This window comes from Dendrobates tinctorius, unplaced genomic scaffold (genome assembly GCF_039654945.1).
Source record: "Dendrobates tinctorius isolate UK_male_01 unplaced genomic scaffold, ASM3965494v1 ptg000032l, whole genome shotgun sequence".
NCBI lineage: Eukaryota > Metazoa > Chordata > Amphibia > Anura > Dendrobatidae > Dendrobates > Dendrobates tinctorius.
The window spans coordinates 4,519,000-4,546,241 of record NW_027361700.1 but is presented as its reverse complement, the minus strand read 5'-3'; the positions used below and the strand labels follow the sequence as shown (position 1 = coordinate 4,546,241).

The following is a 27,242-nucleotide window of genomic DNA, read 5'->3' as shown; positions in this document are numbered from 1 at the left end:
ACCCTGTAAACCCCTCCTGACCCCACACATACTTCCCTCATTCAGCACGATGACAACCAGCACAGCAGAGTCCTGCATACATACATCGAGGGCTGTGCGGCGTGCGCACAGGACCTGTGATGAGGTCACAGGAGGGGAGGAGTCAGGAGTTACATGATCAGGGGCCTCCAACTGAGATGCCTGATCATGTGACCCCTGACTCCTCCCCTCCTGTGACTTCATCACAGGTTCTGTGCGCACAGAGCAGGAATTTATCAGTGAGGGGCTGCGTCAGTGGCCGGTGGCGGATTATAATGGGGCAATTTACCCTGGGCTGGTGGGCACCCCCCACACCACTGGGCCCTGGGCTACCGCCCATATTGACCTCATTATAATCCGCCACTGGGCGCAGGCGTACTTTCTGCCCTGTTGAGGGCAGAGCAGAGTCCTGCAGTGCGCAGGCGCCGGACCTCTCTGATCTTATCTACATAGATAAGCCCCTGTTGGCTGTGGCCGCAGCTTATATATGAAAGAATAGGTGACAGATTCCCTTTAAGGCTATGTGCCCACGTAGCGTTTTAAAACGCTCACTAAAAACCGGACTCCTTCCCAGAAATCGCGCGGATTTCACCGCGATTTTACCGCGATTATGATTGCGATTTTGCCGCGATTTTCGCATGCGATATTCAAGCACTTTCCAAGCGATTTGAAGCATCGCTTGGAAAGTGATTGACAGGTTGGTCACACTCGTCAAACATAGTATTTGACAAGTGTGACCAGGTTTTTACTATTGAGGCCGCCTATGCGGCATCAATAGTAAAAGATAGGATGTTAAAATGCTAAAAAAAATAAAAAAATCGGGGTATATTTACCTTCCGGCGTCCCGCGCTGCCATCCCGGGCCACAGCGTTCCCAGTAATGCCTTGCGAGACCTGTGATGACGTAGTCTCGCGTTGCTATAGCGATCTCGCGAGACCACGTCATTACAGGGCCTTGCCGCAAGGCATTACTGGGAACGCTAGGCCGGGAATGCAGCGCGGGACACCGGAAGGTAAATATACCCCGATTTTTTATTTTTTATTCTTTTTTTTACAGGGGTATGGTACCCAGGGCCTGGAGGACAGTCTCCTCTCCTCCACACCGAGGGTACCAACCGCACATGAGACGCTTAACTTCCCGCATGGTGGGCATAGCCACATGCGGGAAGTCAGCGATTCTCATGCATTCCTATGGGTGCGGAATCGCGGCAATTCTTTGCGATTCCGCACAAAAGAATGAGCATGCTGCGATTTTTTCCGCGATGCTATTCCGCCGCGGAAAAAAGCGCAGCATTAGCACAGCATGTGCGGAATGCCATAGGAATGCATGGGGTGCCTTCTGTACACGATTTTTAAACGTTTTTGCGCCGAAAATCGCGGCAAAAACGCTTAAAAATCGCTACGTGGGCACACAGCCTAAAAGTGAGAATAATAACGAAATAAATCAAAATGTTCAAAAATACATTTCAGTGACCAATATAGCCCCATTTGTTTTTAGTAACCGTTTTAATTCTTTCATCCATGGAGTCTGTCAGTTTCTTAATCTCTTAACTATCCACTTTTTGGTCAGTCCCAACCACAGCCTCCCAGACACTGTTCAGAGAGGTGGACTGTTTGACTTCACCGTAAATCTCCCATTTAACCCCTTCACGACCCATGACGCCTACGTAGGCGTCATGAAAAGTCGTGCCCAAACGATTAGGATAAACTCTCACAGTGATCAAAATTAAAAAAAAAAAAAAAAAAAAAAAAGTAAATACACCCCCCGTTTATCACCCCCATAGCCAGGCACAAACAATAAAATAAAAAAAAAAATATATATATTTTTCCATTTAGGGTTAGGGTTGGGATTAGGGTTAGAATTAGGGTTAGAATTAGGGTTAGAATTAGGGTTAGGGCTGGGTTGGGATTAGGGTTAGGTGTGGGTTGGGATTAGGGTTAGGCTTGTGGTTAGAGTTGGGATTAGGTTTAGGGGTGTGTTTGGGGTTAGGCTACTTTCACACATCAGTTTTTTGCCGTCAGGCAGGATCCGGCTTTTTTTAGAAAAAACGGATCCGGCATAAATTTTGGAGAACTGTAGAAACGGATCCGTTTTTTTGCTGGATCCGTCTCTGTTCCTGGCGGCTGGCCAATTGGATCTGAGCATGCGCAGACTTAAAAAAACCGGATCCGGTTGCTGGATCCGTCTTTTTCTGGATCCGGCGCATTCCGGCGCCCATAGACTTTCATTGTAGCAAAAAGCTGGAAGCGCCGGATCCGGCGCTTCCGGCTTTTTCGCCGGAGACAAAAAAGCGTTACAGTAGACGTTTTTTCAAGACGCCGGAATGAGACAAGTTGCCGGATCCGGCAAAAAACGGATGAAACGCAATGCCATCCGGCGCGATCCGGCGCTAATGCAAGTCAATGGGGAAAAAACGGATCCGGCATTGCATTTTGCCGGATCCGTTTTTTCCAAAAAAAGCCGGATCGCGCCTGAAGGCAAAAAACTGATGTGTGAAAGAGGCCTTAGGGTTGTAGTTAGGGTTATGATTAGGGTTGGGTTAGGGTCAGTGGTGTGTTGGGGTTAGAGTTGGAGTTGGAATTGAGGGGTTTCGACTGTTTAGGCACATCACGGGGTGTCCGAACGCAACATGGCACCACGATTTATTCCAGCCAATTTTGCGTTCAAAAAGTCAAACAGTGCTCCCTCCATTCCGAGCCCCGACGTGTGCCCAAACAGTGGTTTACCCCCACATATGGGGTATCAGCGTACTCAGGAAAAATTGCACAACAACTTTGGGGGTCTAATTTCTCCTGTTACCCTTGGGAAAATAAAATATTGGGGGCTAAAAAAATGATTTTTGTGAAAAAAATTTTTTTTTTATTTTCACGCCCGGGCTTTATTAACTTCTGTGAAGCACTTGGGGGTTCAAAGTGCTCACCACACATCTAGATAAGTTCCTTAGGGGGTCTAGTTTCCAAAAGGATGTCATTTGTGGGGGGTTTCCACTGTTTAGGTACATTTGGGGCTCTCCAAAGGCAACATGAAACCTGCAGACCATTCCATCAAAGTCTGCATTCCAAAACGTCACTACTTCCCTTCCGAGCCATGACGTGTGCCCATACAGTAGTTTTCTCCCACATATGGGGTATCAGGGTACTCAGGACAAATTGGACAACAACTTTTGGGGTCCAATTTCTCCTGGTACCCTAGGGAAAATAAAAAAATTGGTGACTAAAAGATCATGTTTGTGGAAAAAAAACAATTTTTTTTATTTTCACGCCCGGGCATTATAAACTTCTGTGAAGCCCTTGTGGGTTCAAAGTGCTCACCACACATCTAGATAAGTTCCATGGGGGGTCTAGTTTCCAAAATGGGGCCACTTGTGGGGGGTTTCCACTGTTTTGGTACATCAGGGGCTTTCCAAATGCGACATGGTGTCCGATCTCAATTCCAGCCAAAAAAGTCAAATGGCGCTGCTTCCCTTCTGAGCTCTGCCATGCGCCCAAATAGTCGTTTACACCCACATATGGGCTATCAGCGTACTCGGGACAAATTGCACAATACCTTTTAGGGTTCTGATACCCTAGGGAAAATAAAAATTGGGGATGAAAAGATCATTTTTGTGGAAAAAATTTGAAAATTTAGCAATTTTCCAACTTTGAATTTTTATGCCCTTAAATCACAGAGATACGGCACACAAAAAAATTGATAACTAACATTTCCCACATGTTTACTTTACATCAGCACAATTTTGGAACCAAAATTTTTTTTTTGTTAGGAAGTTATAAGGGTTAAAAGTTGACCAGCGATTTCTCATTTTTACAACACCATTTTATTTTTAGGACCACATCACATTTGAAGCCACTTTGAGGGGTCTATATGATAGAAAATACCCAAAAGTGACACCATTCTAAAAACTGCACCCCTTAAGGTGCTCAAAACCACATTCAAGAAGTTTATTAACCCTTTAGGTGCGTCACAGGAATTTTTTTGAATATTTAAAAAAAAAAATGAACATTTAACTTTTTTTCACAAAAAAAATACTTCAGGTTCAATTTTTTTTTATTTTACCAAGGGTAACAGGAGAAATTGGACTGCAAAAGTTATTGTGCAATTTGTCCTGAGTACGGTGATACCTGATTTGTGGGGGGGAACGACTGTTTCGGCGCATGGCAGAGCTCAGAATGGAAGGAGCGCCGTTTGACTTTTTCAATGCAAAATTGACTGGAATTCAGATCGGACGCCATGTCACGTTTGGAGAGTCCCTGATGTACCTAAACAGTGGAAACCCCCTACAAGTGACCCCATTTTGGAAACTAGACCCCCCAAGGAACTTATCTAGATATGTGGTGAGAACTTTGAACCCACAAGGGCTTTACAGAAGTTTATAATGTACAGCGGTACAATTAAAAAATCATATTTTTTCCACAAAAATGATCTTTTCACCCTCAATTCTTATTTTTCCTAGGGTAACAGCACCTTAAAAGTTATTGTGCAATTTGTCCTGAGTACGCTGATACCCCACATGTGGGGGTAAGCCACTATTTGGGCGCATGGCAGAGCTCAGAAGGGAAGCAGCGCCATTTGACGTTTTTGGCTGGAATTGAGATCGGACACCATGTCGCGATTGGAAAACCCATGATGTACCTAAACAGTGGAAACCCCCCCACAAATGACACCATTTTGGAAACTAGACCCCCTAAGGAACTTATCTAGATGTGTGGTGAGAACTTTGAACCCACAAGGGCTTCACAGAAGTTTATAACATAAAGCCGTACAATTAAAAAATCATATTTTTACTCTTCGCCACGACAGCACCCACTGGAGGTATCGGATCCGCCCATTTGGAACAGGAAACCCTACAGTAAAGATAAAAGGGGCGGTCCGCCTTTCCTCCTCAGTTTTGGTTTCCTGTTCCAAATGGAGCAGGATCTTACCTGGGCCATGCATCCGCCTGTGCGGTCTCCTCGGGAACGGCAGGGGCTGCAGTCCGGAAGCAGCGTCGGGGGAGATCCGTTTGACGGTTCCCCCCTCGTCTGGTGGCATAACGGTGATGACCGGGGAGGGCCGCCCGGTCTTACCAGGGAGCGGGCCGGTCTGGCAACCGGAGGCAGAACACCCCCCCCCCCCCATCGGTGGAGATACAGCGTGGGAGGTGAAGCCATGAGCGCGTGTGAGTAGCGGTGGCGCAGGAGCCGGCCGGCGCCCGACGCTCCTATACCCCGGAAGTAATGGTTGAACTTCCGGGGTAGGATGGCGATGACGCGGCGCATGCGCCCTGACACAGGGCGACTTCCGGGGGCACGACAGGAGTGAAGATAAAACAGCGCTGCAACGATGGAACCATGTCGTCCCCCACGGAGTCGCAGGCCCCAGCAGGGGATTCAGCTGGGGGCAATTCCACCAGGGACCGCAGCGCCAGGACAGAGACTGCCCGCAGGAGCGAGGCAGCATAAACCAGATCCAGACCGTCTCAGCCATCTGACCCGGTATTAAGCTTCACTGGGTGAGTGTGCAAAGTATATACTCTACCTATTAAGCTAACCTCCCCCCCCCCCTCTCTTTACCTTTGACCTCCCACTTCAGTCAAAGAAAAAAGAAAAAACTAAACATAAAGAATGAGCATTATGTTCAGAGCCTCTCCCTGACTCCTACCCCAAAAAACTCTGCAAACAATGCATGAAAGAGACCAGGCAGGGGTCGACGATATCTTCTAAAGATATCCGAGCCATAATTAGGGAGGAGATACAAGCCATCAACCGCGCCAGCACTCCCTCAGAGTCCAGTCATAAGAAACAGGTCGTTGTTAGTTCAGAGTCAGAGGAAGAACAGGAGTTAAATTCAGGCTCCTCATTCACGTCCTCATCGTCATCCTCGGAGATGGAAGGACGCGCATGTTTTCCACTGGACAGCGTAGATAACCTAGTAGAAGCGGTTAGAAATACTATGGGGTGTGAAGAGGAAAGGGGAGCCCAAACCGCGCAGGACATTATGTTTGCGGGATTGGCAGAAAAAAAGAGGAGATCATTTCCGGTGATACCGGCAATTAAGGACCTCATCAAAAGAGAGTGGGAAAAACACGACCAGAGGGGTTTTCTCCCATCAGCCTCAAAACGGAAGTATCCGTTCACTGATGAAGACCTATTGAAATGGACTAAAATACCAAAGGTGGATGCCGTCATAGCCTCCACTTCCAAACAGACCTCGATCCCGGTCGAGGACGCAGGATTGTTAGCAGACCCATTAGACCGAAAGGCAGAATCTTCGCTCAAAAGGTCCTGGGAGTCCACCACCGGGGTATTCAAACCCGCAATAGCCAGCACATGTACTGCTAGATCAATGCTGGTATGGCTAGATCAATTAGATCAGCAGATCGAGCAAAGAGTGTCAAGGGAGAAACTGCGTGCAGCCATCCCGTTGATAAGAGGTGCAGCTGCCTTTATGGCAGATGCTTCAGCGGACACCCTAAAACTGGCAGCGAGGTCGGCAGCCCTGGTGAATAACGCCAGACGCGCGCTGTGGATAAAAAGCTGGAAAGGGGACGCACAATCAAAATCCAAAATTAGTGCAACCCCATGCGAGGGTGAGTTCCTCTTCGGGAAAGCCTTAGACGAAATTCTCGCCAAGGCAAAAGAGAGGAAAAAGGCCTTCAGTGATTCTCCCATTCCGTTTTATAGGAAAACCTTTAAGAGACGGCCATTCGGGAGAAGAAGACAGTCGGACAGAACGAATAGATGGGCCACGAAAGACGAAAAGCAGAAGGGTACCATCTTCAGAGGGCCAACATATAGGAGAGATAAAAATTAAGAGTTTAGACCCACCAGTTGGGGGTAGATTAAAATTTTTTGTTACCAAATGGGAACAAATTACGTTAAGCCCATGGATTTTGAACATAATCAAGGAAGGAATAAAGATTGAATTCCTTCAGATCCCTTATGAATTCTTTGTTATAACTCGCCTTAATTCCTCAGTTCAGCAAAAGGCTCTCGAAGACGAGATTCGAGTCCTACTAGCTAAAAAAGTTTTAGTTGACGTCCCTGAGGAACAAGAGGGTAGAGGCTTTTACTCTCCCCTGTTTTTGGTTTCTAAACCAGATGGTACGTTTAGAACCATTATTAATTTAAAGAAGCTTAATTCATTTATAAAAAATTATAACTTCAAAATGGAATCAATTAGATCCACTATAAAGCTTCTTTTCCCAAATTGCGTAATGGCAGGGATTGATTTAAAAGATGCTTATTATCATCTCCCTATTCACAATAGATTCCAGAAATACCTAAGAGTCGCAGTGGAAGTCGAGGGCAGGATTCGTCATTTCCAATACGCGGCCATGCCCTTCGGGCTTTCCACGGCACCAAGAATATTTACCAAGGTGATGGCAGAAGTGATGGCCTACCTTCGCCAAAAGGACACACTGATCGTGCCGTATTTAGACGACTTCCTAATAATTGGGAATTCAGTCAAACAATGTACCGAACGCGTGACTGACGCACTCTCCTCTTTTCAGAGCCTTGGCTGGATCATCAATATCCAAAAGTCCAGACTCGATCCACAATCTCTCCAGACATTTCTAGGATTTCAACTAGATTCCTTGACCCAGAGATGTCTACTACCTCAGGTAAAAATCACCCTCACGAAACAAAAAATACGAGCAGCTATAGATAGACCACGGGTGTCCTTGAGAGGAGCAATGTCACTATTAGGATCACTAAATTCTTGCACCCCGGCAGTCCGGTGGGCCCAGTACCATGTCCGTACACTACAACACCAGATCCTCCAAGAGGATAAGCGACATAGTGGTCATTTACAGAGCAAAATAACCCTGTCACAAGAAGTCTTGACTTCTCTAGAGTGGTGGTTAGATGATGACCATTTATGTTCAGGAGTTCCATGGGTTATAGTTCCATCCTGTATCGTAACCACCGATGCCAGTCCCCAGGGCTGGGGAGCCCACATGGAGAATGGGTTTCATCAGGGAAGGTGGAATAGAGAGGAATGCGAGTACTCATCCAATTTAAAAGAACTGACTGCAGTGTTCTATGCTCTATACAACTTCCTTCCGCAGCTCCAACAGAAGCATGTCAGGATCCTATCGGACAACACCACCACAGTGGCCTATATAAACAGACAAGGAGGAACTCGATCAGAGACTCTGATGTCTTCAGCGGCAAGAATTTTAAACTTAGCAGAAAACTATTTTTTGTCCCTCTCGGCCCTTCAAATCAGAGGCGAGAGCAATCAAAAGGCAGACTTCCTATGCCGACACACTCTACGGCAAGGAGAGTGGTGCCTCAATCAGAAGGTCTTCAGGGACATAGTAGCCCTATGGGGACAACCCGAGGTGGACCTTTTCGCCACAAAGGAGAACAGGCAGATAAAAACATTTGCCTCCCTATCTCCATCAGATCACCCAGACATACTAGACGCCCTTCTAGCTCCATGGAATTTCAACCTGGCGTATGCGTTCCCTCCATTGATCCTCCTACCTCAAGTAATTCGGAAGATCAGAGACGACAAAGCAAGGATAATCTTAATAGCACCGTTCTGGCCAAAAAGACCGTGGTTTTCGTGGCTGCAAATTATGTCAATAACAGATCCTTGGGTCCTTCCTTCGACTCCCAACCTACTCTCCCAAGGCCCCTTTTTCCACCCTCAAGTGGTCAGCTTGCACTTGACGGCATGGAATTTGAGAGGCAGTTATTGAGGACAAGAGGATTCTCTGAGTCTTTAATTACTACACTACTACAAAGTAGATAACAGTCCACAACCCAAATTTACACTAGAATATGGAAAAACAATTTCTTCAATTCCATACAGTACCTCATACAGCAGAAGTTCCGATAATCCCAATCTTGGAATTTCTGCAGAAAGGGAAAGACTTAGGCTTAGCAGTAAATACGCTAAGAGTACAAATATCGGCATTAGGAGCACTATATGGCCATAATATAGCAGGCAACAAGTGGATAACTCGATTCATTACAGCATGTGAACGAATAGCTCCAATCCACATACCCTCCGTCCCTACATGGGATCTAAATCTGGTCTTAGACGCCCTAACGGTAGACCCCTTTGAGCCGATCGACACAATACCCTTCAAATACTTAGCACTTAAAATGGCCCTCTTGGTAGCACTGACCTCAGCTAGAAGAGTGGGTGATATCCAGGCCTTGTCAATAGATCCAACTTTTTTTCAAGAATACCAAGACAGATTGGTATTAAAACCAGACCCTGCCTACCTGCCAAAAGTGGCAACAAAATACCATAGATCTCAGGAGATACTCCTCCCAACCTTCTATAAAAATCCCTCTACTCCGGAAGAGCAGAAGTTCCATACTCTGGACGTCAAAAGAACTGTCCTAAAATATATTGAGAGGTCCAACAGTTGGAGGCAGAGTAGGGCCCTATTTGTTTCATTTCAGGGCTGTAAGAAGGGGTATGGAGTCACGAAGAGCACCATTTCCCGGTGGATCAGAGAGGCCATTCGTTTAGCCTACTCCGCAAAAAACGAAGATCCTCCAGGGAACATCAGGGCGCATTCCACCAGGGCAATGGCAACTTCTTGGGCGGAAAAGGGAGATGTTCCGATTGAAACTATATGTAAGGCGGCAGTTTGGTCATCCCCTTCTACCTTCTATAACCACTATAGACTTGATCTTTCATCAACCTCTGACTTAAGCTTTGGCAGGACTGTCCTTGGCACGGTGGTCCCACCCAGGTGATGGTCTCTGGAATCTCTCCAGTGGGTGCTGTCGTGGTGAAGAGTAAAAAGCCGGATTACTTACCGGTAATGCTCTTTTAATGAGTCCACGACAGCACCCGCTCACTTTCCTCCCTAAAGATATCAATAGTTAAAGTATATCAACCAAATAATGGATAAGAAAGATGTTAAAATAAGAGAACATTGCCTAATCCTTGGCGGTCCTTCTGGTACTCTGAAACGTAAAACTGAGAAGGAAAGGCGGACCGCCCCTTTTATCTTTCCTGTAGGGTTTCCTGTTCCAAATGGGCGGATCCGATACCTCCAGTGGGTGCTGTCGTGGACTCATTAAAAGAGCATTACCGGTAAGTAATCCGGCTTTTTTCCACAAAAATGATCTTTTCACCCTCAATTCTTATTTTTCCTAGGGTAACGGCACCCTAAAAGATATTGTGCAATTTGTCCTGAGTACGCTGATACCCCACATGTGGGGGGTAATCCACTATTTGGGCGCATGGCAGAGCTCGGAAAGGAAGCAGCGCCATTTGACGTTTTTGGCTGGAATTGAGATCGCACACCATGTCGCGATTGGAAAACCCCTGATGTACCTAAACAGTGGAAACCCCCCACAAATGACACCATTTTGTAAACTAGACCCCCCCAAGGAACTTATCTAGATGTGTGGTGAGCACTTTGAACCCCCCAGTGCTTCACAGAAGTTTATAACGCCCGGGCGTGAAAATAAAAAATTCGTATTTTTCCACAAACATGATCTTTTAGTCACCATTTTTTTTTATTTTCCCAAGGGTAACAGGAGAAATTGGACCCCAAAAGTTGTTGTCCAATTTGTCCTGAGTATGCTGATACCCCATATGTGGGAGAAAACTACTGTATGGGCACACGTCGGGGCTCGGAAGGGAAGTAGTGACGTTTTGGAATGCAGACATTGATGGAATGGTCTGCGGGTGTCATGTTGCCTTTGGAGAGCCCCTAATGTACCTAAACAGTGGAAACCCCCCACAAATGACCTCATTTTGAAAACTAGACCCCCTAAGGAACTTATCTAGATGTGAGGTGAGCACTTTGAACCCCCTAGGGCTTCACAGAAGTTTATAATGCCAGGGCATGAAAATAAAAAAATCGTGTTTTTTCCACAAACATGTTCAATTAGTCCCCAATTTTTTCATTTTCCCAAGGGTAACAGGAGAAATTGGACCCCAAAAGTTGTTGTCCAATTTGTCATGAGTACACTGACACCCCATATGTGGGAGAAAACTACTGTATGGACACACGTCGGGGCTCGGAAGGGAAGCAGTGCCATTTTGGAATGCAGACTTTGATGGAATGGTCTGCGGGTGTCAAGTGCGTTTGGAAAGCCCCTGATGTACCTAAACTATTGAAACTCCCCACAAGTGACCCCATTTTGGACACTAGACCCCCCCACGGAACTTATCTAGATGTGTGGTGAGCACTTTGAACCCCCAAGTGCTTCACAGAAGTTTATAACGCTCGGACGTGAAAATAAAAAAATCATTTTTTTCCACAAAAATGATATTTTTGCCCCCAATTTTTTATTTTCCTAAGGGTAACAGGAGAAATTGGACCCCAAAAATTGTTTTGCAATTTGTCCTGAGTAGGCTGATACCCTACATGTGGGGGTAAAACACTGTTTGGGCGCATGGCAGAGCTTGGAAGGGAAGGAGCACCATATGACTTTTTCAACTCAGAATTGGCTGGAATTGAGATCAGACGCAATGTTGCATTTGGAGAGCCCCTGATGTACCCAAACAGTGGAAACCCCCAATTCTAACTCCAACCCGAACCCCAACACACCCCTAACCCTAATCTCAGCCCTAACCCTAGCCCTAACCCTAATGGAAAAATGGAAATAAATACATTTTTTTAATTTTATTATTTTTCCCTAACTAAGGGGGTGATAACGGGGGGTTTGATTTACTATTTATGGCGGTTTTTATGTTTGGCAGCTGTCACACGCTAAAAGACGCTTTTTATTGTAAAAATAGTTTTTGCATCACCACATATTGAGAGCTATAATTTTTCCGTATTTTGACCCACCGAGTCATGTGAGGTCTTATTTTTTGCGGGACGAGTTGACGTTTTTATTGGTACCATTTTCGGGCACGTGACATTTTTTGATCGCTTTTTATTCCGATTTTTGGACGCAGAATGAACAAAAACCAGCGTTTCATGAATTTCTTTTGGGGGGGAGTGCGTTTACACCGTTCCGCGTGCGGTAAAATTAATAAAGCGGTTTTATTCTTCGGGTCAGTACGGTTACAGCGATACCTCATTTAGGTTTTTTTTATGTTTTGTCGGTTTTATGCAATGAAAACTATTTTATATAAAAAATAATTATTTTTGTATCGCTTTATTCTGCGAGCTATAACTTTTTAATTTTTTCGCTGATGATGCTGTGTGGCGGCTCTTTTTTTGCGGGACAAGATGACGTTTTCAGCGGTACCATGGATATTTATATGCGTCTTTTTGATCGCGCGTTATTACACTTTTTGTTTGGCGGTATGATAATAAATCATTATTTTTTGCTTCGTTTTTTATTTTTATTTTTTAAGGGGTTCGCTAAAGGGGTTAACTAATGGGACAGTTTTATAGGGCGGGTCGTTACGGACGCGGCGATACCTAATATGTGTACTTTTATTGTTTTGGGGTTTTTTTATTTTCAAAAAATGAATTTATTGGGGAATATTTTTTTTTTTTTTTTTCTTTAAATTATTTTTACACTTTTTTTTTATTTTTTTTTTTACTTTATTACATAGTCCCAGGTGGGACATCACTGTCGCTGATCTGTCACATCACAGATCACTGTGACAGATCAGCAATCTGTCACAGGCAGTTCTGCAGACTTCCTCATGCCTGCGCTTTGCAGGCACTGAGGAAGCCAGCTCCCTGCAGGCCCCGAAGGCTCCCGTCGCCATCTTGGATCCGGGGGCCTGTAGGGAAAGAGCCCCCCCGCAGCAGCGCTGCACATTGCGCTGCCGTGGGGGGCTCAGGGAAGCACGGAGGGAGCCCCCTCCGTGCCGATGCTTCCCTTTAACTCCCGGTACACCGCGATCATGTTTGATCACGGTGTGCAAGGGGTTAACATTGTGCCGGGTGTCAGCTGTGATAAGCAGCTGACACCCGGCCGCGATCAGCGGCGCTCACCACGTGGGCGCCGCTGATCGCCGTAGACGTACTATCCCGTCCATGGGCATAGGGGCCCGGGTCCCATGGACGGGATAGTACGTCGGATGTCAGGAAGGGGTTAAACGGCAGGGAAATACTTTATCTCACAAACATAAGCGCATGTCGTGTCTCCTCTTTTGATGTGGGCTCCAGCAGTGAGCCCACATTTTTCCCTGCACACAACTGACAACTGACATGTGCCTGCAATAGCTGCGGGTGGAATCGCGATCCACCCGCAGCTATTAACCCATTAAATGCTGCTGTGAAACTGACAGCAGCATTTAACGCGTGCTTCCTGCCATTGGGCTGGAAATCCTCCCACTGGTGACCCCCATCACGTGATTGTGGGTCACTGGTTTGTTGGCATGACAACCAGAGGTCCCCTGGAGTCTAATATGGTTGTCAGTGCCGGCTTGCTGTGATAGCCACCCGGTGGTCAGCACTCATGGCAAGTGAGCAATTCTGCTATATAGAGGCGATCTGATCATCACCTCTATGTAGCAGTGCCGATCGGGTTATGGCAGCTTCTGGTCTCCCATGGAAACTATTGAAGCATGCCCAAAGTATAAAGAAAAAAAATTTTTTTTAAACGTATAGAAAAATAATTTTAAAAAAATGTTTAAATCACCCCCTTTTTTCCCCATTCTAAATAAAATAAAAAAATCTAACATACACATATTTGGTATCGCCGCATTCAGAATTGCCTGATCTATCAATATAAAAAAGAATTAACCTGTTCGCTAAACGGCGTAGCGAGAAAAAAAGTCAAAACACCAGAATTACGTTTTCTTGGTTGCCGCAACATTGAATTAAAATGCAGTAATGGGAGATCAAAAGAACGTATCTGCACCAAAATGGTATCAATAAAAACGTCAGGTCAGCACACAAAAAATAAGCCCTCACCAAGCCCTAGGTGACGAAAAATGGAGACGCTACGGGTCTTGGAAAGTGGCGCTTTTTTTTTTTTAACTACGTTTGTAATTTCTTTTCACCACTTAGATAAAAGAGAACTTAGGCATGTTTGGTGTCTATGAACTCGTAATGATCTGGAGAATCATAATAGCAGGTCAGTTTTAGCATTTAGTGAACCTAGCAAAAAAAACCAAACAAATAAGGATAGGATTGCACTTTTGTTTTTGCAATTTCACTGAACTTGGAATTTTTTTTCCCATTTTCTGGTACACTACATGGTAAAACCAATGGTGTGGTTCAAGAGTACAACTTGTCCTGCAAAAAACAAGCCCTCACATGGTCATATTTATAAAAAAAAAAGTTATGTCTCTGGGAGGAACGGGTTCGAAAAATAGAAACGCAAAAACTGAAAGGGCTCTGTCATGAATGAGTTAAGTTTTAGGACTTGTTAATGAGGTTTCTTGCTGGGTTATCCCAAATTGTAAATAATTGTTATATATAAGTCTCCCAAAGCCCTTACAAGATCTTCACAATTTGCATATTGATATTAAATATATTTTTAAAGGTGTTCTTGAGATGAAATTCCGACTTTACCTCAGAGTTGAGAATTTTGATAATGATCAATTCTGGCAGAGAAGGAAGCAATTTTTTTCTTATGAGATATATTGCAAAATTGCGGTACTTTTTTTTTTTTTTTTTTCATGTGTATTATGGATTTATGAAGTAAAAATTAGATTGACAGTTGCACTTTAAGCATTTCATATAGGTCCCACATGGCTGGGAAAAAGTTATCCAGTGATGGAAGAGTAAATACAGAGTGCTTTGATGGCTTAAGTAAGGCGTTGGTTCAGTGACAACCAGGGCAGCAGTCCGAATATCTGGGCCCTACACGGCTAAGGCATGTAAGCCTCAGCTCCTACATATTACATGCTCACCACACACACCGCGGTTTTTAGAATGAAAGAAAAGACGCAGACATTTAATGTATCCATCCAAATTATTTATGCAACGGATACATTTAGTACACGTATTCTGTTTGTTCTGAATCCCCGGCAGGAGGGTCTGTGCCGGGAAGAACAGGCAGGTAAGTTGCAACCTGCCTATTAGTGCTTAGGTACAATTGGTTTTATAGTCCCGGATACCCTCTTTTAAAACAGAAGAAGTGTAATTCCTTTTTGTAAATGCTAACTTGGCTGTACACATTGGATGCATACAGCACCCTCCGCAAACATACAAGGTAAATACAACCCGCGCGCACACACTCATCACTGACATGTCAGACACACACTGTACACGTCTTGCATTGAAAGACAGCTGAACACATCATAAACATCGCTAAATCACTTTTTATTGCTTAAAGGAAGCCTGTCATCACAGAATGATTGTTCAAAGTAGGTACCAGTTCTCAGTGCATCATGGCGGGGCTAAATATTTAATCCCTTAAAGGGAACTTGTCACCTTTGTTTGACCGATAAAAGTTACAGCCATCACCTTTCAGACCTGAGATAAAGTATTCTATAATGCTGGATATCTGCCCAGAACCCGACCTACAGGACAAAAAAAGAAGCTTTTATTATACTCGCCTGCGGGGGTGGTCCGGTCCAAGGGGTTCGCTGGTCTTGGTCCGGCACCTCCCTTTTCCTTGCGATACCGTCCTTCTTCTTGCTTTTTGTAGATGTCGTGTCCCTATGTCATCCACACATGTCGGGTGACCCCGGCATCGCGCTCCTGCGCAGGGGTATTCTCTGCTCTAACTAGGGCAGAGCATAGTTCTACAGTGCACATGAGTCAGGGCTCTTTGACCTTTCCTGGCTCCTGTGAAGTATGTTAGGTTGCTCTGCTCCAGTCAGGGCAGAGACTACCCCTGCGCAGGAGTGCGATGCGAGGGAGACTGTAGATGACCAAGAACGCGTCATCCACACGAAGCACACAGGGAGGACGGCATTGAAAGGCACAATACCAAGACCTGCGACACCCCTCGGACCAGACTTCCCCGCAGTTGAGTATAATAAAATCTTTTTCTTGTCTTGCAGATCGGTTTGGGGGCAGATATACAGCATTATAGAATACTGTATATCAGGCCTGAAGGGTGGTGTCCGTAACTCCTATTGGTCAAACCTGGTGACAGGTTTACTTTAAGGACCGAGCCACTATTTTAAATCTTACCAGTGTCACGTGGTAATAACTCTGAAACAGTTCAACGGATCCCAGTGATACTGTAACATATTGTACTTCATGATAATGGTAATATTTGTTCAATATGACTTGCTTTTATTTGTGAAAATGTCAGAAGTTTGGCAAAAATGTCACAATTTTCAAACTTTTCATTCTTATGCCCTTAAACCAGAGAGTTATATCTTACAAAATGTTAATAGCTAACATTTCTTACATGTCTACTTTACATCAGAATAATTTTTGAAGCATAATTTTTTTGTTAGGAAGTTAGCAGGGTTAAAATTTAATCAGCCATTTCTAATTTTTCCGACAAAATTTAAAAAAGCATTTTTTAGTGACCACATCACATTTGAAGCGACTTAGATATTTTCTGTCATATAGAAATCCTAAAAGTGACACCATGCTGAGAACTGCATCCCTCCAAAGTCTTCAAAACCACATTCAAGAAGCTTATTAACTCTTCAGGTGCTTCACAGGAAATAATGCAATATGGAAGGAAAATAGGAACAATTTGCTTTTTTTTTCACAAATTTTACTTTAGCCCCAAATTTATTATTTTCATAAAGGTAACTGGAGAAATTGCACCATAAAATTTGTTGTGTGATCTTTCGTGAATGCAGTGATCCCCCATATGTGATCGAAAACTACTTTTGAGGCACAATGCAAAGCTCAGAAGGGGCGAGGCGCCATATTGGAATTAATATTTCGCTGGATTGGTTTGAGGGTGCCATGTCACATAGGCAGAGCCACTGAGGTGCCAGAACAGAAGAAACCCCCCCCCCATATATGACCCCATTTTACAAACTGCACTCCCCAATGAATTCATCTAGGGGTGCAGTGAGCATGTTGACACCAAATGTGCCTCATAGAAATTTATACCATTGGTCGGCAAAGAAAGAATAATTACATTTTTTAGCTCTAAAATGTTGTTTTAGCCTCAAATTTTTAATTTCCAGGACGTCCTCCTCCTCCTCCTCCTTACAGGGACAGGAAAGCACACGAGAGGTTGAAAGGTCCTGTCCCACCCCCTTTCCCTCAGTGTCTTTCCTGTCCCTGCATGGAGGGACACGCGAGAGGATTGCTCAAGACTTACCGGAGGGCCCAGGGGGATCAGTCGGCCAGTAGAAATCTTCCCCCTGTCAAGACGCCCGGGGCCGAAACTTCCCGGTGGGGAGTCCCTCTGCCCCAAAGGCCAGGAGCAGGACGACGCTTCTGGAGGGAGCCGCTCCTCCCGGTGGGAGGCTCTCGGCTCCAGTCAGCTGCCGCCGTGGCAGTCGAAAGCCGGTCCCCTGCAGGCAGCTGGCGGTGCGGGCGCCGGCGTCACAAACAGAGTGCCCTCAGAGGCGCAGGCGGGGCCAGCGTCCGGGCAGGAAGTGGAAGCGGGCGGCGCGGTTCCCAGTTTCTGACGCAAGCTCTATCGAGGGGGTCTGATTTCCGGGACTCGGATCCAGAGGAGGAAGGAGAGATCCCGGCAGACAGGCAGGACCAAGGCAGGAAATACTTGTTCAGACTAGAGGACATGGATGAGTTGGTCCAGGCGGTGAGGAACACTATGCAGATCGAGGAAATTCCCAAGCCGCAATCCAGACAGGACCTGATGTTCGGAGGACTTGTGGCTCGGAGACAGACTGTGTTCCCTGTAAGCGAACACATTAAAACGATTGTCCTAGATGCTGTCATGTGTACCCTCGACTTAAAGAGTGCGTACTATCGGGTCCCTATCCATCCCTCCCTCATCCCAGAGACTGCTAAGATTCGCAGTCAGATTACCGTCCCGGACCTGCCACTTCCAGTTCCAATGCATTCCATTCGGGCTGGCTTCAGCCCCCCGAATATTCACAAAGCTGGTAGCGGAGGTAGTGGCTTACCTGAGAAATCAGGGTATCGTGATCATACCATACCTAGACGATTTCCTCCTGGTGGCAGGATCCGAAGAAGAGCTTATTCGAGACAGGAACCTAACGGTTACAATAATGGAGTTCCTCGGCTGGGTGATCAACTGGCAGAAGTCAGACCTGATACCAGAAAGCAGAAAGGTCTTCCTGGGAGTTCTCCTAGACTCAGGAGGCAGGATATCCCTGCTACCAAGCGAGAAGCAAAGGACTATTCAAAACAGAGCCGAAGATATCTTGAAGTACCGCTCCTCCATAAGGCTAGTTTCACACTAGCGTTTATGAGCGCAGCGACGGCCTGCGCACGGCCGCCGCTAAGCCCCGCCCACCGGTGCATGACACTGCATGCGCCCTGCGTCCCCTATCTTTATCACTGGGGGCGCAGGCCGTGCGCAGTATGCGTTTGGCAGCGCATGCGTCCTTTTGACGGTGCGCCGACCTGCGCCAAACGCAACCTGCTGCAGTTTGGTTGCGTCGGCGCACCGTCAAAAAGGCGCATGCGCCGCCAAACGCATACTGCGCACGGCCTGCGCCCCCTGTGATAAAGATAGGGGACGCATGCAGCGTCATGCGCCGGTGGGAGGAGCTACCGTCGGGGGCGCGGCAGGGGGCAGGGCTTAGCGGCGGCCATGCGCAGGCCGTCGCTGCGCTCATAAACGCTAGTGTGAAACTAGCCTAAGAGGGGCAATGGAGGTTTTGGACCTAATGATGGCTTGCATTCCGTGTGTCAGATGGGCCCAGTTCCATTCGAGACCCTTACAAAAGGAAATCCTTGCAATATGGGACAGGCGTCAGGCTTCACTCAACAAGCCCATAAGTCTGTTAGGACCGGTGAAAAAGGCACTACGGTGGTGGACACAGCCCAGGAACCTTCAGGTGGGCGTACTATGGACAACCTCTCCATACGTGGTAGTCACCACATATGCCAGTACGTGGGGATGGGGAGCCCACGTAGAAGGGAAGATTTTCCAGGGAAGATGGCCAGTAGACATCAGAAACAGATCCTCCAACTTCAGGGAACTCTATGCGGTCTGAGAAACCCTGCGGTGAAACTGGGCGGTCTTGAAGAACCGACATGTCCGAATATTGTCCGACAACATAACAGCAGTTTAATTCCTGAAGCACCAGGGAGGCCCCAAGCATCGACCACTCCAGGCCCTAGCAGGAAGAATATTCACCTGGGCAGAGGGAACTGTCCTTTCAGTAACGGCAATCCACCTGGAGGGTTCCCAGAATGTGGTTGCGGACTGCCTAAGCAGACAGCAGGTCTGCCCGACAGAGTGGGAACTGAACAAAGTGATTTTCCATCAACTGTGTCAGCGTAGGGGGACCCCCAGAATAGACCTTTTCACAAATCAAAAAAACTCAAAGGTCTCCAGATTCTACTCCCTGAACCCCAAGCTTGGAAAGAACCCCTCTCATACGCGTTCCCACCACTGGCGCTCATACCGGCGGTACTCAGGAAAATCCGCGAGGACCGCGCAAAGGTGATAATGATCGTTCCATACTGGCCGAGGAGAAGCTGGTTTCCCCTACTAGGGGCCATGGCAGTGGAAAGCCCAGTAGAGCTATCCCTGAGGAAGGACGTCATCCACCAGGGCCCGATCCACCACCCGAATCCAGCAAGACTCCACCTCTCGGCTTGGATCCTGAAAGGGACATCCTGAAGGCAAAAGGCTTATCAGATCAGGTCATATCTACCCTACAGGCCAGCAGGAAACCGGTTACATCTGCAATTCACCGGAAAATATGGAAGAGATTCTGTCTGGACGGTGGCAGGTACCCCTGACCTCCCTAGTGTCCTAGACTTCCTACAGTCGGGGTATAATAAAGGCCTTAAGCCCAGCACTTTAAAGGTCCAGATTTCGGCCTTGAGCTCCTTCTTTGATTACCCTCTAACTTCTCATCCTTGGGTAGTAAGATTCATAAGGGCCACGCAACGTCTTCAACCCAGGATTAGGCAGCTCACCCTGCCTTGGGACCTTAGCCTGGTCCTCAGATCCATATGTAGGGACCCCTACGTCCCCAGTGAAAGGATGACCACCTCAACTCTCACTCGCAAAACGGCCTTCCTTGTAGCCATTATCATGGCCAAAAGAATAGGCGAAGACCAGGCCCTGTCCACCAAAGATCCTTATCTCCAGATCAGAGAAGACCATATGATCCTGAGATGAGATCCGGCATTTATCCCAAAGGTAGTCTTTTACCAAAATATAAACCAATAGATAGTGTTACCATCCTTCTGTGACAATCCCCGTAATGAAAAGGAACAGCGTTTCCACTCACTGGATGTGAGACGTGCAGTTATAGACTATCTAGAGGCCACCAACAGTTGGCATATTGACCCAAATCTGTTCATCCTTTTTAGGGGTAAGAACAAGGGGAGAAAAGCCTCTAAGGTATCCATCGCGAGATGGATTACTTCAGTAATCTCAGACGCCTACCAATCGGAAGGCGCCAACCCGCCAGATACTTTAAAGGCCCACTCTACAAGGGCTGAACGAGCGGTCGCCTCGGTTGATCAAATCTGTAGAGCAGCAACCTGGGACAGTCTTAATACATTCTGCAAGCACTACAAGCTTGATGTACTATCGGGTCAACAGACCGCATTTGGGAGAAAGGTTCTCCAGGCGGTAATCCCACCCTGAGGAGGTGCTTTGGTACTCTCGCGATGCTGTAGCGGTCTCGCGAGGAATAGGGACCGCTACAATATTGCGAGACCACAACGTCATCAAAGGTCTCGCAAGGCATTACTGGGAACGGAAGCATCGCTGAGGCCCGGGAAGGCTGCGCGGGACGCCGGAAGATGAATATAACCCGTTTTTGTATTATTATTATTATTATTATTATTTTTATTTTTTTTATACAGGGATATGGTACCCAGGGCCTGGAGGACAGTCTCCTCTCCTCCACACCGTGGGTACCATCCGCACATGAGCTGCTCACTTTGTGCATGGAGGTCATGGCCACATGCGGGAAGTAAGCGGATCGCATGCAATCCTATGGGTGCGGAATCGCGACAGTTCTTTTCGGAATTGTGGCGATTCCGCAAAAAGAATTAGCATGCTGCGTTTTTTTCCGCGATGCGATTCCGCCGCGGAAAAAATCACAGCATTAGCACAGCATGTGTGGAATGCCATAGGAATGCATAGAGTGCGTTCTGTATGTGTTTTTTAAGCGTTTACGCCGTGTTTTCGAGTCGAAAGTCGCGGCAAAAACGCTTAAAAATCGCACCATGTGCACACAGCCTTAAGGTTTGCTGGTGCCATGACCTTCTGGAAGAGCCCCTTAGGTGCCAGAACAGGAGAACACCCCATAAGTGACCCCATTTTATAAACTACACCTCTCAATGAATTCATCTAAGGTGCAGTGATCATATTGACGACATATCTCACAGAATTTCATACCATTGGGCAGTGATGATAAAATAATTACCGTACTTTTTTTTTTCCCATAAAATATTGTTTTAGCCCCAGGTTTTACATTTTAACACTTGGAAATGGGTACAAATGGAACCAAAATTTGTCACACAATTTCTGCTGAATGTGGCAATACCTCATATGTGACTGTACCTTACTTCTTATCCATACGGCGAGACTCAGGAGGGACGGAGCACTATTGGCTTCCTGATGTGCAGATTTTCCTAGAATAGTTTGCGGACTCCATATACAGAGCCCGTAAGTGCTAGAAGAGCAGACTACTCCCTTCCAGTGACCAGATTTTGGAAATTGTACCCCTGCCAAACACGTGGAAGCTAAATGTGGTTAAGACACTGTAGGGCCCAGAGGGAGAGGAGCATTTAGATTTGGGAGCACAGAATTCCCTGGTTTTCTTTTGGGGGTGAGGAGTCATAGCGCTTTTCCAGAGCCTTTGTACTACCAGTAACATGGAAGCCTCCTATATTTCGGTTAACGGATGACGGACCTGAGTGGTGACTTGTTTTTTTTGTAGATTGAGTTAAATTTGTATTGGGAGCATTTTAAATAGCATTTTGGATCACATTTATCCGGCACGTTACACTGAGCGTTTGTCGGGTTTCCATCTAAATCTCCAAATTACGTGATTCAGATGAAACCCTTGAAGGATCCTTTCGCTATAATGAGGCATAAGAGTTACTCTGGACTCCATCTGGCCTCTGTTCAGCTGCGTCTTTTTTTTTTTTTTTTTTTGATTTGTACAAAACTGTGTCGGACCATGGTTTTATGCATGCCTAAAAAGACGGACACCGCCAGGTCACAGGCCAGATGGTGTCTCTCCATGTGACTCATTATAGGGAATATTTTGCTGGGGCTTCCGTCTGAATCCCGTGTTTCAGGTGTTTACACGTAAACCATGTTGTAAGCCCTCAGCGTAGAGTGCAGTGTAAATGTGAGCCGAGTCATACTGTGATCTTTGGGAGGCAGAATAAACAAATCAATAGTAGGTGAAGAATTGGTTTTATAATTTTTTACGTCATTCCTTGTGCGGTATATGCGAGTAGACTATTTCATTCTTCAGCGATACCAGATTTATATAGCTTTTTTTTCTGTTTGGCTACAGTCACACAGAACTAATATTATCTTATTTTTCAGCTGACAGTCATGTGAGGTCTTGTTTTTTGCGGGCCGAGCTGCCGTTTTTATTGATACCATTTTCAGGCACATGACATTTTTTGATCGCTTTCTATTCCGATTTTTGAATGAACAAAAAACAGCAATTAATTTTTTATGATGTGGTAAAATTGATAAGGCAGCTTTATTCTTTGGGTTAGTATCACAGCAATACCACATTTACAGTATGTTTTGTTTTTTTAAAATATTTTGGCGCTTTTACACAATAAAAACTTTTATAGAAAAAATAATTATTTTTGCATCGCTTTATTCTGAGAGCTATAGCTTTTTTCATTATTTTCCGCTGATGGAGCTGTATGGCGGCTTGTTTTTTGTTGGGCAGGATGACGTTTTCAGTGATACCAGTTTTATTTAAATTTGTCTTTTTGATTGCGTTTTATTTCACTTTTTTCCCAGTGCTATGATGAACAACCATAGTTTGCCATGTTTTTCATTTTTTATTTTTTTACGGTGTTCACTGAATGGGTTAACTAGTGTGACAGTTTTATGCAGGGCTGTGGAGTCGGTAAGCCAAACCTGCGACTCCGACTCCTCAATTTCCCTTACACCGAGTCCGACTCCACGACTCAGACTCCCACACATATTGCTTATATTTAAGTGAAAAATTTATTGTAGTACAATGTGAACCTCAGACATTTAATCATTTTTATGATCCAATAATCAAGATATTTAGATAGAACAGAATATATATTGGTGTACTACCCGGTTTTCATTCTTTTTGGTACAGATACGATATGGATAGACAGATATGGATAAATGGATAGATAGAGCAGATTTCTAATCTGCTTTTGCTATTGAAAACATTATCTATGAGCTCAAAAACCTTTCAGGTGATGCAGTTTTTTAAAAAGATGATCAGCTTTTGCAGCTGAAAAACGTATCCTCAAAAAACACAGGAAAAACGCTGTGTGTGAATGTAGCCTTAGATCAGGAATATAACAGCCATTTATAGGACATTTCATAACTTTCCCAAACTCCTATGAAAAAATATTCAGCACATCCTGCATTGAACTACTGTACCCAATTTATTATATATTTTAGGAGTCGGAGTCGGTCCATTTTATACCGACTCCGACTCCACAGCCCTGGTTTTATGGATCAGGTCGTTTTGGACACGGCGATACCAAATATGTGTACATTATTTGATTATTTTTTTTACATAAAACTTTAGTACTTCTATGCGACTTTTACGGTTTTTCACTTACATCTTGGTGACCCGGGGGTCGTCATGACAGCCCCGAGTCGTCATAGCAATGATAGGGCCCACTTGATGAGGGCCTCCTCCCACTTACTGTCTCCTAAGGCTGTGTGCCCACGTTGCATTTTTTATGCGTTTTGCCGCTGCGGAAACTCTTAAAAAAGGCTACTAAAATGCATCCCCATGCAATCCTCCGGAATCGCATAGCTAGCGGTAAAATCAGCAGCATGTCCATTATTTCTGCGGAATAGCGGCGATTCCGCAGCCATAGGATTGCATTGAAACGCTCAATTTACGCATGTGGCTATGCCCACCATGCATAAAGTGAGCACTTCATGTGCGGATGGTACCCAGGGTCTGGAAGAGAGGATACTCTCCTCCATGCCCTGGGTACCATAATTCTGTAAAAAATAGAATTAAAATAAAAAAATCTTACCGCCTGTCGGCCCTCGGAATCCTCCCGCCTCGCAGCCACGCTGACTGCATCTTCCGTTCCCAGGGATGCATTGTGCAAATGACCTCTGATGACATAGCGGTCTCGCATGATGCTACGTCATCAGAGGTCATTGTCGCAAGGCATCCCTGGGAACGGAAGATGCCGGCAGCGCAGGTGAGGGGGCGGGACGACTCTAGGGGCCGCCAGAAGGTGAGTATATCCCTATTTTTTTTTTTTTTTTTTGTTGCTTTTTTTAACATTCTATCTTTTACTATTGATGCAGCATCAATAGTAAAAAGTTAGTCACACTTGTCAAGCACCATGCATGACAAGTGTGACCAACCTGTCAATCACTTTTCCAAGCGATGCTTCAAATCACTTGGAAAAGCGCTAGCATTCTGCAAGCTAAAAACGCTTGTGTTTTACGGGAAAACGCATGCGAATTCCACATGCGTTTAACCCGCGGCAGGGATTTGCGGAAATGCTGCGGTCATTTCAGCAGCATTTCTGTAATGTGGACACATAGCCTGAATGTTGCGATCTCTCTCGATACACATTGGAATAGGATCTTGGAAATGGGAATACCCCTTTTAACTGTTTGACCACTCCATGACGCACTGAGTGCCTGTTCTGACAGTCCCTTTTAACTGCATAGATCTTCACTTCTGGGGCAGTAGATCCAATGTGCACCTGAGCCCTGTCACCCCTCATCCATTAGGCCTGTTTCACACTTACGTTTTTCCTGTTCATTGGCAGCCGCTAAAATGGCGGATAACGGATCCGTGGGGCGATGAAACACCAACGGGAGCCACCGGACCGTTGGTGCGCCAGGATCCGCTGATTTCGGAATTTTAAAGGAACCGCGGCTGAAAAGAAAAAATGACTACCGGCGATGTAGCGGTCAGAGGAGGCGAGATCTCGGGCGATGTCGCGGAGAGTGGAGGCGAGATCTCGGGCGATGAGGCAGAGAGAGAGATTTTTTATCCAGCAGCCAGATTGGATTTAGGGTTAAACATGTAGCAAAAGAGGAAAATATGGATCTGGGCAACAACAAAAAAGTTGCATTGTCCGTTCGGTGATCGCAGCAGACGCCAAAATTTTGGCGGATCCGCAGAAATACGGATGCAACGGACGATCCTCGGTCAAAATTCGCCGATAATGAAAGTCAATGGGGAAAAAAACGGATCCGCCAAGATAAATGGCGGATCCGTTTTTTTTTTTGCAAATTGGCGGATTTTGACTGATGGTGACAAACGGATGTGTGAAACATGCCTAAGCTCTGCCAACAATATAGTGGCAGCAGGGCCCCTTTTATTTAATTCTTGTACAAGCCCAAGATTATAGTGGCCCCAGTAAATGCCCTGATCAAAATATGTAGCCTGCTTTATCCTGAAGAAAACTCTTAAAGTTGTGAAATCAGCAGTTTCATTGATTAACTTTATTATTATTGTTGTTGTTTTTAATATATTGTGATTAATTAGTGGAAATAGCTGGCTTATTTTTTTTAACTGTACATTTTTATTAAAGATTTTACAAAGTTTTCAACAAAAGGACATATGTCCAAACAAATAAGAAAAAACGCGTACAATCATGTAGTGTGAGTGTACATTAAGAATCCATTAATGGCGTAGAGAAAAAGTAGAAGGGGAAAACCCCTTATGAGAAACTGTTGTCCATAAGTATTATACAATGAAGCATTGATCATCTATTATGTCAGGTCGGGCTATAGACCCAAGTTTCCATATTCTACCCAAGCAAGAATCATTCCACAATAAACTTGCAAAGAACAGATGCAAAATACCCTAAATAAACTGATGAACCTCAAAATAGACAAAAAGACGAGACACACACATATCACGGGTGGGTGGGGTAAGGGATGCAGGATCCAAACATGAGACCAGATAATTAAAAGCTGGGCTAGACTTTTGCCTGGGCCCAAAAGTAGTCCCACGGGGCACAGATGGAGTCAAAACCATCTACTCTCACTCCCAAGAGGGCCATCATATACTCTATCCTGCGGATTTCATTAAGTCTACTTCATAAATGCTGATAAGAAGGAGGGGAGGACTTCTTCCAGTTAAGGGCGATCAAACATCTTGCCGCTGTAAGAATATGTAATAACAATTTAGATTAATTTTTCCCCATCCCCCCTAGGCAAAATATTTAATAGATAAATTGCCGGGTCAAGTCTCACCTCCACTTAAAGAACCCTAGAGATTAACTGTGTCACTTCCTCCCAAAAACCCGTGATCCCCGCACATGACCCAAAAATATGATATTTGGTACCTACATCATTGCCACATTGCCAATATTGATTTGAGAGCAAATAATTCAGCCTGTGAAGTAGATCAGGGATGTAATACCAAAACATCAGAACTTTATACTGATTTCCTTATAGAGTGTACAAATAGAGGAATTGGCTGCTTTTTCCCAGACAACCTGCCAACTTTGAGGAGACAACCTTCGTCTTAATATGGACTCCCATCTAGACATGTAAGAGTGTTTTATTTGGTGACCTTCTCGAGGACGACCTGAAATCCTATAAATTTCTGATATTGGACCTTTAGTCGAAGGCCCCCTTCAAATCCTCTCGAAGTCAATCGGCACTGCGACCTTTGGGGCACCATAAATCAAGAAAGCAAAATGTTTGATCTGTAGATACTGACAGAACTGTTTATTAGTGATAGCATATTTGGACTTGACCATATCAAATGTAAGGAGCTCATCCACCAGATCCGCATACCAAAACAGTCCTGCGGAAGACCAGGGGTGAGCCATCGCATGATCCATACTGTTTGGCAACAGGGGCTGAAATATGAATGAGATCATTGGCGAGTTAGAAGAGGCCAGACCAAACCTCTTCATGCAAGTAAGCCATATTTCCCTTGTGAACCGCATGGGGCCCAACAAAGGCTCTGGAATTCTAATGGTCCTAGATGACCATAATAGCGAATTTGGGTGAATTGGTGCCAACCATCATTTTTTCTATTTCTGTCCAAGTGTTGTATGCCCACAACGAGGACCACGAGGGAATTCTACTACGTAAATGGGCAGCCCAATAGTATTTACCGTAATAACAGACCACCAAGTGGCCACTTTAGCTAATTGGCACTTTGCA

General features: G+C 45.4%; 2 protein-coding genes across 8 annotated transcripts in view; both read left to right on the top strand.

Annotated features, from left to right (window-relative positions):
• The window catches only part of ATP6V0A1 (ATPase H+ transporting V0 subunit a1), a 167,717-nt gene that overhangs the window by 4,358 nt on the left and 136,117 nt on the right, over positions 1-27,242 (top strand). The window lies entirely within an intron of this gene.
• Positions 4,831-12,408, top strand: LOC141086369 (uncharacterized). The gene is made up of 2 exons (XM_073572329.1): positions 4,831-6,583; positions 6,678-12,408. Exons 1-2 carry the CDS (start codon positions 5,680-5,682, stop codon positions 8,702-8,704), a joined length of 2,931 nt encoding a protein of 976 aa, XP_073428430.1. The 5' UTR covers positions 4,831-5,679; the 3' UTR covers positions 8,705-12,408.

What these genes read in the sequence shown, in the direction of transcription:
- LOC141086369 (XM_073572329.1), top strand. Translation starts at nt 5,680, where the DNA reads ATGAAAGAGACCAGGCAGGGGTCGACGATATCTTCTAAAGATATCCGA. An exon ending in TAGTGCAACCCCATGCGAGG is followed by an intron (nt 6,584 to 6,677) that starts GTGAGTTCCTCT and finishes TCCGTTTTATAG; the next exon opens with GAAAACCTTTAAGAGACGGC.